The following is a 16,505-nucleotide window of genomic DNA, read 5'->3' on the forward strand; positions in this document are numbered from 1 at the left end:
ACAAATCTTCGCTAGGATTGTTAAGGGGAGCAGGGACTGGAGCCATCCGGAATGCCTAAGAGTTCCCCGCCCCATTGTGGAAGGTCTATAATGGTATAGCCCAGCCACCTTTGCCCTTCCAGGGAGGAGCAACCTTGACCTTCTCCCCACCACCCACGAGGAGGGATATCCTCTGGGGTGGGGGTGGGCCTGCTTTGTGTGGAGACCTTCCCAATTTGCGCACTAACTCCAAATAAGGTGATAGGTAAATTCAAACACTGGGCTGTAACCCTATTGGCTACCTGCGTGTGGCCGGAGCTGGCTATGGTCCCTCTGTGTATGTGACTATCCCATTGGCCACCTGTGTGGCCAGGTTCGACCCCATGGGTTTTGCCCTTAAAAGCCCAGTGTGAGGGCTGCTCGGGGTCACAGCGTCACCTCCCGAGTCTGCACTGTGTCCCTGGCCGGTCAGTTCACCATCTACTTCCCCAATAAATTCATCTTTTTATATGAGACTGTCTCTGTGTGGTGGACTCTGGTGGGACATGGAATACCCACTTGGAGGGATGTGGAATCCCCTCCTCTTGACCCCATAACAGGATTATAGACATGAGTCATCAGTGCCTGGCTTTTTTTTTTTTAATTTTCTTGTACAAAGACATTTCCATTCAACAGAGTAGTTTATGAATACAATGTCTCTTTACCAATGTAACCCCTTTCAACATTCTCATCCATCCCTTTCCTCACTTTTCTTAATTTTTAGGTTGTATATTGAATTTTCTTGCCATTAAACTAAGAAATTTATGTATACAATGCATCTTGATTTCAGTGTCATTTACACTAAAAGTAGCAGCTTAAGAGAAATCTTTGAGAAATTAAAGTAGAACTGAGGAAATGGAAAAGCCTTCCATGCTCCTGGATTAGAAGAATTAACATCCTGAAAATGGCAATCTTGCCAAGGGTGATCTACAAATTCAACGCAATACCCATCAATATCCCAATGTCATTCTTTAAAGAAATAGAAGAGGCAATCCAAAATTTCATACAGAATAATAAAAGACCCTGTATAGCAAAAACAATTTTTAGCAGAAAGAACAGCACTGGAGGAATTTCAATACCAAACTTTAGACTCTATTATAGAGCAATAGTGACCAAAACAGCTTGGTACTGGCACAAAAACAGTCCTGAAGACCAATGGAGTAGAACTGAGGACCCAGATATTAACCTACAGACCTATGGCCACCAAATCTTTGATAAGGGAGCCAAAAAATAGAATGGAAGAAAGACAGCCTCTTCAACAAGTGGTACTGGCAGAACTGGTTAAGCACCTGCAGAAAACTAAGTTGGATCCTTCTTTTTCACCTTGCACTAGGATTAACTCCAAATGGATCTAAGACCTCGAGGTAAAAGCAGATACACTGAAAACTTTACAAGAAGGAATAGGAGATACACTAGGTCTCCTTGGTACAGGTCGAAACTTTCTTAAGAAGGACCAAGAAACACAACAAATCAGAGAAAGGTTGGATAAGTGGGACTGCATTAAACTGCAGAGCTTTTGTATGGCAAAGGACATAGCTAGCAAATTAACTAGAAAGCCTACAGAGTGGGAGAAGATCTTCACTAACCATACAACAGACAAAGGCCTCACTCCCAAACTAATCTCCAAAAAACCAACCATCCCATTAAAAGATGGGCCAAAGACTTAAAGAGAGTCTTCTCTGAACAAGAAATAAAAATGGCCTATAGGCAAATGAAGAAATGCTTGACATCTCTGGCCATAAAAGAAATGCAAATAAAAACAACTCTAAGATTCTACCTCACTCCAGTGAGAATGGCCAGGATCAGGAAATCTAATCACAACAGATGCTGTAGGGGATGTGGCCAGGAGGGATCAATACTACACTGTTGGTGGGCGTGTAAACTCGTTCAACCACTATGGAAAGCAGTATGACAGTTTCTCAAAAGACTAAACATAGAGGTCCCCTATGACCCAGCAATTCCACTACTTGGCATTTACCCAGCGATCCAGAAACAAGGACATACTAAACCCACTAGAACAACGATGTTCATTGCAGCACTATTTACCATAGCAAAGTTATGGAACCAATCCAGATGCCCTTCAGTTGGGCAAAAATACCACATCTTGATCAAGAAGATGTGTATTTATACACAATGAAATTCTATACTGTTGTCAGAAAGGACATTGCCCCAATTGTAAGGAAATGGAAAGACTTAGAAAAAATCATATTAAGTGAAGTAAGCCAGACTCAAAGGAACATAGGCTCAATAGTTTCCCTCATTTGTCATAATCAGTAGAAACCTTGGGCTCTCCTAGCAGAGATTTACAATAGAACAAAACATAGATTCATAAGGCCATAAAGAATGACGCTAAATGAAAGGACCTCCAGGATATAGAAACAAAAGCCATATAATGAGTGATTGTTGTCCTTAATGTACTATGTTATCTCTCATCTCTTTTGCTATCCCTTGGTTATCTCATATTGTTATAGTATTTCTCCTGGTTATCTGATATATTGTATATATGTGTATTTAGTTATGTGAAGTTGGATAGGGAAGGGAGGAAAACAAGATGAGGGTCTGGGGTGAGGGGAGGGAAATGGGGACCAAGAAATGGAAAGGGTATCAATGTATGTGAAGTAATGCACCTTCTATCTGGCGAATATAATATAACCCTCTATTAACTACAATAAAAAATATATGAAGAGAAATTTTTGAGAATCAATGCCAATGTTTATTTGAGTCAAAACTAAATTCTTACTGCATATTTGCTTGCTGGAGGATTGAATGAAGAAGGTAGTTGTAACTGTGATACCATGTATGCTTTCTCAGAATTGAGTCTGGTAGTCGTCAAGGTTAGGTTGCATGGCTGTCACCACCAAGAAAACTGTAGAGCCTACAAACTCAGTATCCTTAGGTTGCTAATAGGTTTTCTACAACTCTAGTGTGATTGATTCTTTTGGGCAAAAATAAATTGTTTTTTGTATCACTAGGTAGGAAAATAATTTCCCAGATTGTGACCACATAATTTAGGAACATTAGAAAAGTAGGTGGTTGGTATCATAGACAAAGGAAGTTCCCTTGAAAATGAAGAGACAGATTAATTCTATTCCCTCACCAATGGTACAATGTATCTTGTTTTTCTTATTGTCCTACATAGTCAAAATTTTTTGGCACCTAGTCTCTAAAAATAATTGTTAATTTAAATAATAAAATTGCAGAAATAACATTGGTTTAAAACTTGTCAAAATGTCTGATAAAAATGACTTTGAGGGCTGGGAGTGTGGCCTAGTGGTAGACTGCTTGCCTAGCATGCACAAAGCCCTAGGTTCAATTCCTCAGTACCACATACACAAAAAAAGCCAGAGGTTGTATTGTGGCTCAAGTGGTAGAGCACTAGCCTTGAGAAAGATTAAGGACAATGCCCAGGCCCTCAGCTCAAGCCCCAGGACTGGCCAAAATTTAAATTTTTTTTTTCTTTTGGCAAGCCATGTGCTGATTGCTCATGCCTGTAATCCAAGCTACTCAGGAAGCTGAGGATCGTGGTTCAAAGCCAGCTTGGTCACAAAGGTGAGACTTATCTCCTAATTAACAACCAGAAAATCGAAGTGGTACTGTGGCTCAATGGTAGAGTGCTAGCCTTGAGCTGAGGAGCTCAGGCCCAGAGTTCAAGCCCTATGACTGATTCCCTGCCCCACCCCGGCAAAAAAAAAATGACTTTCAGATTTCATCATGATTACTGCAGGATCTGCTGAAATGGTAAAATGACTTTCAGATTTCATCATGATTACTGCAGGATCTGCTGAAGTGGTCACATGGCAAGCTCACATGTTAAGAGGCTAATCTAATGACTGCAGGCCCAATAGTAGACAGTGGTATTTTGGGATTCTGTTGTTTTATTTTGATGTTTGGCTCAGAATTTCATACCTATGAATGGAAAAAGACACATCTGAAGATTGACGTCCAGAAATGTTGTGGTTTTTTCTTATCCCTAGGCACAGGCATTATGACTTCAGTTAGGTCACTATCATTCAATACACAAATATACAATGAGGAAAGAGCCAAGACAAAATAGACAAATAGACAAAATATTTGGAGGTTATTATTTTAATTGGAACCACTGTATGTCCATAATATCAGTACAATAAAAAGAATAGAAATAATTTCTACTCCTTCCACATAATAGTTCTTTGGTAGATATAAACAGAAATTATTAGCCAGGAGCATTAATTTTACTTTACTGGTAATATACATATATATATACATATATATATAGTTTTTATTTTCCAGTCATGGGGCTTGAACTCAGGGCCTAAGAACTGTCCTTGGGCTTTTTTCAACGCTAGAGGTCTACCACTTGAGCCACAGTACCACTTCTGGCTTTTTCTATGTCGGTGGTACTGAGGAGTTAAACCCGAGTCTTAATGCATGCTAGGCAAGCATTCTACCACTAGACCAAGCTCCCGGCCCTAAAACATAATTTTTATCACAAGTGTTGCTTTGGTATATTTACAGGAAGACTATAGTGAAGTTGAGCTATACCAGCTTTCTTCTTATTTATAATAGGTTCATATAATTTTTTAAAAAGTCTTAATGAAAAGCCCGGCACTGGTGGCTCTTGCCTGTAATCCTAGTTACTCAAGAGGCTGAGGTCTGAGGATCACAGTTCAAAGCCAGCCCAGGTACTGAAGTCTGTGAGACTCTTATCTCTAATTAATCACTAGAAAACCAGAAGTGATGCTGTGCCTCAATTGGTAGAACAATATCCTTGAGCTGAAGAGCTCAGGGATAGAATCCAGGCCCAGAGTTCAAGTTCTATGTCCGACGGGAGGAAGAAGGGAGGAAGAAGGCTTAAGAAGGAATAAGGGATTTTTTTTTGACAGAAACATACCTCAGCATAGCTAGTTAACCAAAAAAAAAAAGGAATAATTTTCCATTTTAGGCCTGTGATTCCTCATCCAAAAATGTAGAAGACTTTGAGGTGTTGAGATGAGCATTGGGACAGAAAAAAAAAGTTACAAGACTGAACAAGAGGGAGGCATGTACACATCAATAGAGTTGCAAGCAGACATCATCAGTGGCTGCTAATGCTAGTGCTCAGAGGTCAGACAGCAAAGCCATGGGATCAACTGGTATACCCTGTAACAAAACATCTTATCCTATGGCGGGGGGATGACATTATGTGATGATCTCTAAATTTCTGCAGTTCATTTATCAATTTATACATTAGGACATAGGCTATACACTCTGTTCCACTGATAATAGGCTTGAGGTTACAAATATATCTTCTAAAAGCCAACTGAGACATCTGCCATCTCCTCCCTCTGTCATAAAAACAGCGAAGTCATGGAAAGAGGGTTGTTCCATCAGCATGAGGATGACAATCAAAACAGCCACAGCCACGCAATGCTCACTTTCACCACCAGGGAAACATGTCTTGGTTTTAAAGTATTAGAAGCTAATAAAAGCTAAGTGAATATAAGAATTTGCTAATACCTGGGTGTCAATATAGTTAATTCTTTTTCTTGTCTTGCAGCTTGAATTCAGGTTCTAGGCCCTGTCCTTGGACACTTTTGCTCAAGGCTAAAACTGTGCCACTTGTGCCACAGCACCACTTCTCACTTTTTCTGTGTATGTGGTACTGAGGAATCGAACTCTGGGCTTCATGCATGCTAGGCAAGCACTCTACCACTAGGCCATGCTATCAGCCCACAGTGAAACTTTAAAACACAAAAATACATCTTAATAAAAAACTGATACTGTAAACTTACAATGAAAATAAATTAAAAAGCAACTTTTGAAAATAAAAATGAGATAGGCTCTGGTGGCTCACACAAGGAATCCTATCTACTCAGAAAGTTGAGATCTAAAGATCTCAACCCAGGCCAACCCAGGCAAACAAATATGAGAGACTGTTATCTCTAACCAACCAGCAAAGAGCCAGAAGTGTATGATTTAAGTGGGAGTGCAAGCCTTGAGTGGAAAAAGCCAAGCAAGACTGCAAGACTCTGAGTTTAAGACCCCATATCAGCACACAAAGTAAGTAAAAACAAAAACAGTATCTATTAAAAATATCTGACTCAAACATGTAAACATGTATATAAAATTCTTTTGTGTGTGATTTTAGGCCTGAATCCTTCAATGACTATTCCAAGTAAGATTCAGTATTTTTTAAAAACTGTTCTTCATCATCAAGATATTCCAAAATAATATTTCCACCATTATATAAAGGATAATCCTCTTTAGTAATCCACTTTTCCAAGGTGTCATCCAAGGGTAAGGCTTCTCCTGAAGTACTGTGACATAATCTTAACTTCTGTTGAGAGAGAAATTAATCATAGGATATTAAATATACTTACTCAGAGCATCCTAAAACTTTAAGGAGAAAGTATGACAACTTGATGTTACCTTAGCTGTTAACTTGTTATTGTCATTTTTGAGACTGGCTAAGGAAGCTGCAAAGTCTACAGCCTTCCCAACACTCCATCGGCGGCAAAAGAACATGGGTTTGTTCTTCTCTTTCCTCCCCCTTGGTAAGAAAACCTGAAAGTAAACTCTTTCTGACTGTAAAAAAGAAAGTTAAAACACAGATTTAAGCACAGATTTTATGTACATATGAAGTTAGACATTTGTTTGGTAATATCCCTTCCTCTGTTTTTCAAACATTAAAGATGCATCTTTTAGTGGGAAGACTACTTTTACTAGCCCAATATTCACCTAATTGTGTAGACATAAAACCCAAGGCTCTGGTGAGGGTGGTCTGTACAAGGACAGGAATATGACCAGTCAGGCCAATTAGATTTTATGGTCAGAAAGTGAGTAGCTAGGATTACAGGCCTGAGCCAACAGGCACCCAGCTGACAGAATATTGGGGATCTAAGAAACTGTACTGGTTTTCAGACCAGTTCCCACTACAATTTAAGGCATCTTTTTTTTTGCTGTTGTCAAATGATCACAATTATTTTAAGGAAAAATAGACACAACATAATTTCTGTCTTAACACTAAGGAATTTGCCATTGTTGAAGTATGTGACTATAAATAAAAAGTACACAGGCACTTAAAAAAGAAAGAAAGGGGGGGACGAAGGAAGAGAGGGAGGGAGAAGATCAGGAGAAAGTGAGGGAGGTAAGAAAATCACTATGATAAACAACAAAAAAAGAAAGAAAGAAAAGAAATTGGAAAATTCAAGCTCTGGGGCCAGTTCTATCAGTTCTGTTCAAAAAAACAAAGTAGTAAGGGCATAAATATAAAAAGAGAAAATTAAAAATAAGATTTTACCTTTAAAAATGATAAATATATCTGAGGATCAAAAATGAAAATATATGGCTGGGAATGTGGCTTAGTGGTAGAGTATTTGCCCAACATGCATGAAGCTGGGTTCAATTCCTCAATATCACATACACAGAAAAAGCCAGAAGTGACACTGTTGCTCAAGTGGTAGAATGCTAGCCTTGAGCAAAGCCAGATGGGGCAGAAAAGTTCCATGAGACTTATCTCCAATTAACTACTTAAAAGAAATTCAGGGACGGTGCCTAGGCCCTAAGTTCAAGTCCCAGGACTGGTTTTGAACCCCAATCATCAGACCTCAGCCTTCTGAGTAGCCAGGATTACAGGCGTGAGCCATCAGAATTGGAGATTTTTAGTTTTTTTTTTTAATGCATCTTTTAAAAGTATGTTGAAACCTTGGCAATTACAAAATCAGCAAAGGAAATTTTAAAAAGGGAAATATTGAGGATAATGACTAAAATAATAAAAGTATAATCAATGATTTCTTAACCAGTAGAATGAAAAAATTCAAATAAAAAAAGATGATAGGAAAGAAAGAATCAAACAAATGGCAAGTAGAAAATAAAAGAGCAATTGAATAAACTGGACAAAAAATGCTGGCATGGAAAAATGCTTTTAAAAAATTAGAGAAAAAAGACTGATAAAGGATACATGTGATTCATTATCACCTGTGTAAAGTTAAAAAAAACTCACAAAAGTTTGCTATTTATGCAGATCACATATTAGTAGAAGTGAAATATATCAAGTTTGGTTTACTGTTATTTGGTGAGCTGGAGGAGAAAAAAAATAGAACTGCAACCATGGGAAATATTTTATTTTTCAAAATGTCTCAGACCAACCTGTGGCAATGACTTATCCCCATTGGCATGCATCTTTAATTTCATCAGTGCAACCTTTGCAGCTGTCTCACTGTTTTTGGCACCTTTCCGTCGTTTATTTGCTGTCTCTCCTGTCTTGGAATCTAAGAAATAAGCGTAAGCATGTAAGCACTTATACATTACCTTTTATTATCAAGCATTTGTTAAATATAGTCCTGTAACCTTAATTACACACACTAGAGATGTATGAAAACCATGTTGATTTTATAAACATCATGTTCATAGGACTAATGGAAAAATGTGATTGAAGTTGATCTAAGCAATCTCTACATTAAAAATGCACTGTATATGCCCCTTTTCAATATAAGCCTATTTAATGTGTAGTGGCCACTAATGTTTCTACAAGAAAAAGTAGGATTTGGTTATGGAAGATTGTAATGAAGGCACTTTCCTTAATAAAGAACAACTGGCAGAGAGACTAACCTTAGTCACAGGTAATATTTTGTCTGGTAACTCCTATCAGCAGTATTCGTAGTATAGTTGAAGAGGCCTATTACAGTTCCTTCATTCTTTTTTTGTTTATTTAATTCAGTAGTTGTGCAAAGGGGTTCCAATTTCACAAGACAGGTGATGAGTATATTGCATCTTTATCAATGTCACCCTTCTATCTTCCTCTCCCCTTCTTTCCCCATCCCATCCTTATACTCAAATTAGTTGCATTTGTGCAAAATGTGTATTGAATATAATGACTGCCTCTGCTCATCCCTCCTTCCTCCATGTGTATCCCCATCATCATCTCCCCCAACATGTTTAATCTTTAGAGGAAACAGTCCAGTCTACCAATCTTATCACAACAAAAGAGATCATCTGGTTGTATACTTCTAAGTTTTCCATAGTTTATGTAGGACTTGTGAGAAATATCACAGCAATAAATTTAAAATGCAAGCTAATGTCACTGAGGATGTTAATGACACCTTCAATAATTGGCAAACAGATGCAAGAGGGAAGAGCTCTGGAATTAATAGAATATATAGCAATAAGGTAACAAAAGAAGCTTTCTAGAGGCTTACCAATAATGTCTTTAACAAGTTTCTGAGTGGCAGCCATGCGAGGCTTTGGGATTTCCAGTTTTTCACATTCATGATCTGCCTGATGACGATGTCTATAACCAATAGGAGAGTGATACTAATTTATGCATTTGTACACAACCCAACAGAGATTCAAAGCTTGAATGGTCTAAGAGATAACCTTAGGCAAAAATTCTTCTCACAGAATGGACATATAACTGCCACAAGCTCCTTCTCAGTGCAGTCCTTGTAGGAACATGGGTAAGACTTATGTTCATCTGTCTGAACTCTCTCATTGATTACAATCACCTGGAAATGTAACAAAGGGGACATGATATTATATTCCCATTTAAAGCAATATATCAATTCATTTAGCAAGGTACCAGTCCTATTACTATTGTTTGAACTTACTAGATCAAGTTATAAACTCGTATATAAAAATGATAAGGCAAGGGGCCAGGCATAAGTAGTAGAGCACCCGCTATGAGCAAAGAAGCCAAATGGGCTCAAGGTCCTAAATTCAAGCTCTAGTACTAGAAGGAAAAAAATTATGTTTGTGGGAAATAATTATTATATTGTTAATTATTCTACATTTTTTTTTGGTGGGACACGGGGCTTGAACTCTGGGCCCTGAGCCCTATCCCTTGAGCCACAGCCCTACTTCCTGTTTTCTAGTGATTAATAGGAGATAAGAGTCTCACAGTCTTTAGTGCCCAGGCTGGCTTTGAACCTCGATCCTCAGATCTCAGCCTCCTGAGTAGCTAGGATTACAGGCGTGAGCCACCTCGTCCAGCTCCTACATTTTTATAACTTCCTAATGTGATATATTCATCTCTTAAATAAAATTAAAACAATGACTTTATATGTATATGTACACATATGCATATATATATATATATACATACATATATGTATATAGCCCAGGTTGTTCTCAAACTCACAAACTCCTGCATCAGCCTTCTGAGTGCTGAGATTACAGCCTTGAACAAACAGCCAGGTTTATTCTTTGCTTTAGTTTTTTTTTCTTTTTTTAAAACATTTTTTATGGAGCTAGGGATTGAACCCCCAGTGCTTAATATAAGCGAATTACTCTACAACTTGAGCTATGTTCTTAGCCCTTTTGTGCACGTTTTGTCTGTGAGGGTTTTCCTCACTCACTTTGCCCAGGTTGACCTGGAACTCAAAATCTTTGTATTTCTGTTCCCCACATAGCTGGATTTATATATGAGTTCCACCATACCTGACTACAATTTTAATCTATTGCAATAGTTCCATATAAAGATAATGATAAAATTAAAATGATATGCTTAGGCAATTATCTAATCAGTTCTTAAATAGCAAGCAACAACTACTTTCTATACTAGTTTTAAAAAATTATGTTTATAGCTATGAGAAAAAGTTTTGTTTTAATAAACTATTTTCTACACTGTATTTTATGTTTTATTACCAGAACATAATCTATTACAGGCAGATAACAGTTTGTTTTAAAAAAAATCCCTGTTGTGGCTGGGAGTTTGGCCTAGTGGTAGAGTACTTGCCAACATGCATGAAGACCCAGGTATGATTCGTCGGTACCACATACATAAAAAAAAAAAAGCTGGAAGTGGTACTGAGGCTCAAGTGGTAGAACTCTAGCCTTGAAAAAGCCCAAGGACAGTGCTTGGGCCCTGAGCTCAAGCCCAGGACTGGCAAAAAAAAAAAAAAAATCCTTGTTAGCCAGCTAATGAATATAAAGTAAGTAGGTGTAAGTTCCTTTATATTCATGAGTTTGATCTTGTTGAAATTAATTTAAATAGATTTCTAAATTTGTTATAATATCCAAATGAGAAAACTTCAATTCTTTAATGATATCAAGCAATCTGTGTGATACTCAGAAATCAAATGAGATCATAAGAAATAAAAGCTTGGCCGGGAGTTTGGCCTAGTGGTTAAAGTGCTTGCCTAGCATGCATGAAGACCCGGGTTCGATTCCTCGGTACCACATACGTAGAAAAAAAGCCGGAAGTGGTGGTGAGGCTCAAGTGGTAGAGCTCTAGCCTTGAGAAAGTCCAAGGACAGTGCTCAGGCCCTGAGTTCAAGCCCAGGACTGGCAAAAAAAAAAAAAAAAAAAAAAAAAAAAAAAAAAGAAATAAAAGCTTTGGGCCGGGAGTTTGGCCTAGTGGTAGAGTGCTTGCCTAGCATGCACAAAGACCCGGGTTCAATTCCCCGGTACCCCACGTACATAGCAAAAAGCCGGAAGTGGTGCTGAGGCTCAAGTGGTAGAGCTCTAGCCTTGAGAAAGCCCAAGGACAGTGCTCAAGCCCTGAGCCCAAGCCCAGGACTGGCAAAAAAAAAGGGAAAAAAAAAGAAATAAAAGCTTAAGTTAGATTCATAGACTGTATATGAAACATCAATAAACTTTACTATGAATCTAAATGAATATTTCCTGACAATTAATTTTCCATAACTTAAAATAGAACAGATGCAAAATTTTTTGGAAAAATGCTTGTTAAATACTGGGCAGAAATAAATGTTAACTAAAAATAATTTGCAGCAAATGCTTCTTTTCTAGTGCAATGAATCAAGTTGAATTTGCTTCTTCTCTGCCTTAAAAAGAAATGATGCAAATTGTACAGTTGTCAACTTAAAGAATACTTTTACCTTAAGCATGGTGGGTACAGCTTTTTTTTCCCCCTCATGGAAATTTTTGAGGATGAAGCCTAACCTTGTCTAAAACCACTGCAGTTAGAGGACAAGCCAGCCAATTCTAGACTTCCTTTGCAGACATACTGGCACTACACTAAGTTTAATCATCAATTTTTCTTTTCTCTGTAATAGGAGTGCTATTTGTTTATTTTCACATCTATCTACCAGCCCACTCTTAATTTATTGATTTGTTCAAGATTAGGATGGGAGATTTAGTGGAACTACTGATGGTTTATTATTGATGGTCTAATACTGACTGAACAAGAAAAATTTACCACCACAGAATTCTAGTACCAGATATCAAGGAAAATCTATACAACTATTAAGGAAACTCAGACCCACGTGGACTCTGTAGACACTAATGCCAAAAGTGTATTTGTAAATGGATAGCTTAGTGCTATTTGTGGACCTCCTTAAGAGAAATGCTAAGGAATAAGGATTCTGATGGAGCAGGGCACCCAGGGCTCACGTATGTAATCCTTGCTATTCAAGAAACTGAGGTCTACGAATTGACATTTAAAGCCAGTCTGGGCAAAAAAGACTCTTATCTACAATTAACCACTAAAAAGATGGAAGTGGAGCTGTGGCTCAAGTGGTAGAGCTCTAGCATTGGGCAAGAAAGCTCGGGGGAGCACCCAGGGCCTGACTTAAGCCTTAAGACAAGTACCAAAAAAATTTCAAAGGATAAAATTTGCAAATGCCAAAGCAGACAAATTCTTCTTTAAAAGAGAAAGAAATAGTATAAGCAAACCAAAAGCCGCTTTACACAATTGGTTTAGGGTGCCAACTTTTTCTTTTTTGGTCCATCATGGGGCTTGAACTCAAGGCCTGGGTGCTGTCCCTGAGCTCTTATGCTCAAGACTAGCACTCCACTACGTAGAGCCACAACCCCACTTCCTCTGGTGCACTGACTAGTTTTATTTATAATCAAATTCTGAATCAAATTACAGGAATACAAACAGATTTTATCAGATAAGAAAAAAATAAACATACCTCAGGACAACCATGAGAGTCCTTGCTTCTGTGTTCAAGGCTTGAATAATTTTTAAAAAAGTGTTTATTTTAAAAAAGTGTTTATTTAAATGCAATCAAATAAAGCACTTAAAGATAATCTGAGCAATCTGAGCTTTTTAATGATTGGCATCCTCAAGAAACATTACAGTCACACTACTGGTTATGTAAGAATGAACTAAAAGGACAGATACATTAAAGGTGGGGTATATATATCTTCAGAATTAAAACATATTCAACTTAAGTATGAGTAAAAGCAATTTATCTCTCTACCTTTGTTCTGAGTCATTTCAAGTGTATGAAAATACAAATAAAGCTTTAAATTCCTATTATTTTTAAAGAAACTGGTAAAATCAGTAGTAAAACTTCAATCCTGAATTACTTTTATCGACTTTAAACATATCTTTGTCAATTATATTCTGACGGATGTTCTGTGTGTGATTTAATAAATAAAATGCTAATTGTAAAGAAAATAAGTTTCTCCAAATCTTTTGTTAATGCCCAGATTTTTACTTTGCATCTGTGTTCAAATCCCCTTAACACATTTATATTTATAGGTTGGGCTCTTTTCATTTACTGATATTAAACAGCAAAAATCATAGTCTGATTCTTTTACCATATTTTTATATTGTGAATATTTTCTCCTTGTAATAAAAAACAAACATACATGTATGTGACAGTGACAAATATATGATCAGAACCTATGATGTCGATTTGTTTTTTTCCAACTGATTACTATAATGAACAGTAAATGTCAATGGCTGAAGTTACAGTTACTCCAAATTATTATTCTTTTCAGAAATTAACCTTGTATTACAAACACCAAAAGTAATCTCAAATCCTGTATAAAAACTTACCAAAATATTCCAGAACAACCATCACAAATGAACGGAAGGAAATCTAAAATCAGGGGAAAATGTGGTAGGTACTGGTCAGTATATGATTTTTGATTCAGTTATTTTAAACAAAAAGAAAACAAAGAACATTTTAAAAGTATTGGGTCACATCAACAGGACAATATTTTCTGACTAATATCTCCATGTACAAAGTCAATATGTATTTTTGTAATGTTACTTCAAAAAGTGGTTGAATTGATAAGATGTTACTTGTAGTAGCTTTGTTAAATTAGAAAAACGTTTTGGTATTACTGTTTCTTTCTGTTTTTGCTTCTAAGATTAGCAGTTATTATTTCTAAAAATATACACTGCAAAACTTCTGCACTTAAGAGTGCAAAACCTGGGTTCTGATTCCACTGCTTGATAATGTTAAGTAGAGGAAAGGTTGTCTTGAAGAATGTAATTCTAAAATGAAAGAAAACAGATTTCCCAAAACAAAAGGAAAACAGCTTATCATGTGACCCCTGGAGTCAGAATTACACTTGTATTTGTACTCCTAACAGCATATCTGAGAAAACTTCTGAAATTAACTACTACAAAATGTTCTTGGGTGAGTTTTTAAAAGAAAAGAATAAAGCTTCTCACAATTGCATCCTACAGGGTGGGTTTCTGATTCCAAAATATAAAGAAGAGGTGGTAAACAACCAAAAGGGATTCTTGGGTAATTATGTCAGTAGAAACAGACATTGAATTGTTACTGTTGTTATTATGAGCTTCCTTTTCATACCAAGAAATTAAGGATACAAGTGTCAATATATGAAAGAAACAGAAGAAGCATATAACATTGAACAAAACTTTTATGTATTCCAATATGGAAAAATCAGATATATATGGTATTTTGAAACTTCTGGACCAGGAGGACGCAAGAAGAATAACTGAGATAATTTCCTCACACTTGAATCCCCTCTTAAGTTACTCTAAATTTTAGCCCTTTGGTTAGTCTTAGAGATAGGCCCTGGCTCAGCTCAACTGACGCTAAAGATGTGTGAAGTTGGGAAGGACAATGAATTAAATATCATAGAAGCTAAATTATATTCACACATTCATTAAAAGAAATCAGACACACCAGATACAACACATAGCTTACAGTCAAAACCAGATGGCTAAACTTCCATAAGGAGGGACTACAGAGACCTGCACTGGTGGCTCATACATGCAATCCTAGTTATTTAGGAGGCTGAGATTTGAGGATTGTAGTTCAAAGCCAGCTGGAGCAGGAAAGTCCATGAGACTCTTAACTTTAATAATTTACTCAGGAAAAGCTGGAAGTGTTTTTGTGGCTGAAGTGGTAGAGTGCTGAGTGCTAGCCTTGAGCAATAGCAGCTCAGGGACAGTGCCCAGGCTGAGTTCAAGCCCCCTTACACCTCTCTCTCTCTCACACATACACACACGCAGGGGGCTATAGAAAACTGGGAAAGAAGAGGTGGGTCAGAAAAATCAAGTTTTGCCTGCTAAGTGGCTGGTTTTACAACCAAGGATGAATGTTATAAATTCGAAGTGCTATAAGTAACAAGCACCTTGCAGGGATAGTGTCACCACAGCAGGTATCATTAATAAATTGTGGCACTGACATTAATTCTGAGTGATACTTGGGAGTCTTTTTGAATACAGCTATTCAGGAACTTGCTACCAAGGACAGAAACTGCAGGGGGAGCCTAACTGCCATTCTATGTACACATCTGGAGAATCAAAGTCTGACACTGCCCTTGTACTCTAATGCCTCAAGAACTCCAGGTTCCAGTGAGTGACATCCCGAAGCCCCAGACACACTGCCCCTGGGTTATCTGTATTACCAGGCTCCTCTGTTTAATAGGGACTACCATCATCCTATTAGTGTGTGTGTGCTAGCTAGAGCCTATATGGCCCCAACACCAGAATCCAAGCTCGGTAAACGCCAGATCAAACAACGATTATTAAGAATCAAAAATGACTACATAATACTGATGGGAATCATTTTAGAATCAGGAGCTTCTTGGGAATCTGATAGGAAAGCCTTTTCCCACGGGGCCGCTCATCTCCTGAGGAGCTCGTCGACACGAGGTGAAAAACTGATCTCCCCCACATCTTCACCTGCCAGATGAAGAAGGAAAAGGCCTGAGGACCTGGCCTGTCCGCCGGGGGCCGCGGCTAGGGAGGACCCGGAGTCCCCCACCCTAGTCGGCCTCCCCGAGCCCCCCCGGGTCCCACCCCCCGGACTTCCCTGGCCACGCCCCCTCTCCTGCCAGTCATCCTCGAGGAGCATGCGCCCGCGGGGCGTTTCCAAAAGGGCGCCCCACTGATGTCGCTGGGAGCCCGGCCGCCGCGTTCCTTGAACTGAACGGAAACCGAGGAGACCGCGTGTGTGTAGTTTTGTTTTTTTCCCCCTCAATACTCAGGAGCCACGACAAAAAGCCCGGACACAGCCGCTCCACAGACCAGCCCCCTCCCCTCGGCCGCCGCTAATATCGTCTCTGACGTCATGGCCGCCCGGGTTTCCCCGTGGTTGGAGAAGGAGAGGACGAGGGGGGCGGGGAGGGAGGAGAACTGGGATCACCTCGCTGCCGGCAGTGCTCCACCTGACAGTGCTGCCCAATGTCCAACTCCGCCATCTTTCAAGCGCTGGAAGGGGCGGAGGAAAGGCTAAGGGGTGGGGCAAGCCTGCGCGCGCAACTCCCGCTAGGAGGGTGGCGATCGTGTGGGGGGGGGGGAAGCTTGCGTGAGGGGCGGGGCCTGCAGGCGGGGGCGTGGCCAGTGCTGGAAGCCC

The 16,505-nt window shown here is 38.8% G+C and overlaps 2 protein-coding genes across 3 annotated transcripts in view; one reads left to right on the forward strand and one right to left on the reverse strand.

Annotated features, from left to right (window-relative positions):
* Positions 1-4,097: 4,097 nt before the first annotated feature.
* On the reverse strand, positions 4,098-16,381 carry Zfand1 (zinc finger AN1-type containing 1). Of its 2 annotated transcripts, XM_090338997.1 has the most exons (8): positions 16,296-16,381; positions 13,724-13,766; positions 12,849-12,888; positions 9,352-9,479; positions 9,174-9,265; positions 8,125-8,246; positions 6,406-6,561; positions 4,098-6,313 (listed from the first exon to the last, which is right to left on the reverse strand). In XM_090338997.1, exons 1-8 carry the CDS (start codon positions 16,348-16,350, stop codon positions 6,143-6,145), a joined length of 807 nt encoding a protein of 268 aa, XP_090195123.1. In that variant the 5' UTR covers positions 16,351-16,381; the 3' UTR covers positions 4,098-6,142. The 2 variants fall into 2 exon arrangements, with proteins under 2 accessions (XP_090195123.1, XP_090195122.1); XM_090338996.1 differs by lacking the exons at positions 12,849-12,888; positions 13,724-13,766; positions 16,296-16,381 and having other exon boundaries at positions 9,374-9,465.
* Positions 16,028-16,505, forward strand: part of Chmp4c (charged multivesicular body protein 4C) — a 43,621-nt gene continuing 43,143 nt past the window's right edge. Inside the window, exon 1 of the mRNA XM_090338995.1 lies at positions 16,028-16,099. The gene's annotated coding sequence lies outside the window, so the exon portion shown is untranslated. The remainder of the gene's footprint in view (positions 16,100-16,505) is intronic.

This window comes from Megascapheus bottae, chromosome 9 (genome assembly GCF_031878675.1).
Source record: "Megascapheus bottae isolate mThoBot1 chromosome 9, mThoBot2.hap1, whole genome shotgun sequence".
NCBI lineage: Eukaryota > Metazoa > Chordata > Mammalia > Rodentia > Geomyidae > Megascapheus > Megascapheus bottae.

What these genes read in the sequence shown, in the direction of transcription:
- Zfand1 (XM_090338997.1), bottom strand. Translation starts at nt 16,350, where the DNA reads ATGGCGGAGTTGGACATTGGGCAGCACTGTCAGGTGGAGCACTGCCGG. An exon ending in GGAGCACTGCCGGCAGCGAG is followed by an intron (nt 13,767 to 16,295) that starts GTGATCCCAGTT and finishes CCCTGATTTTAG; the next exon opens with ATTTCCTTCCGTTCATTTGT. An exon ending in ACTTGTTAAAGACATTATTG is followed by an intron (nt 8,247 to 9,173) that starts GTAAGCCTCTAG and finishes CTTATTTCTTAG; the next exon opens with ATTCCAAGACAGGAGAGACA.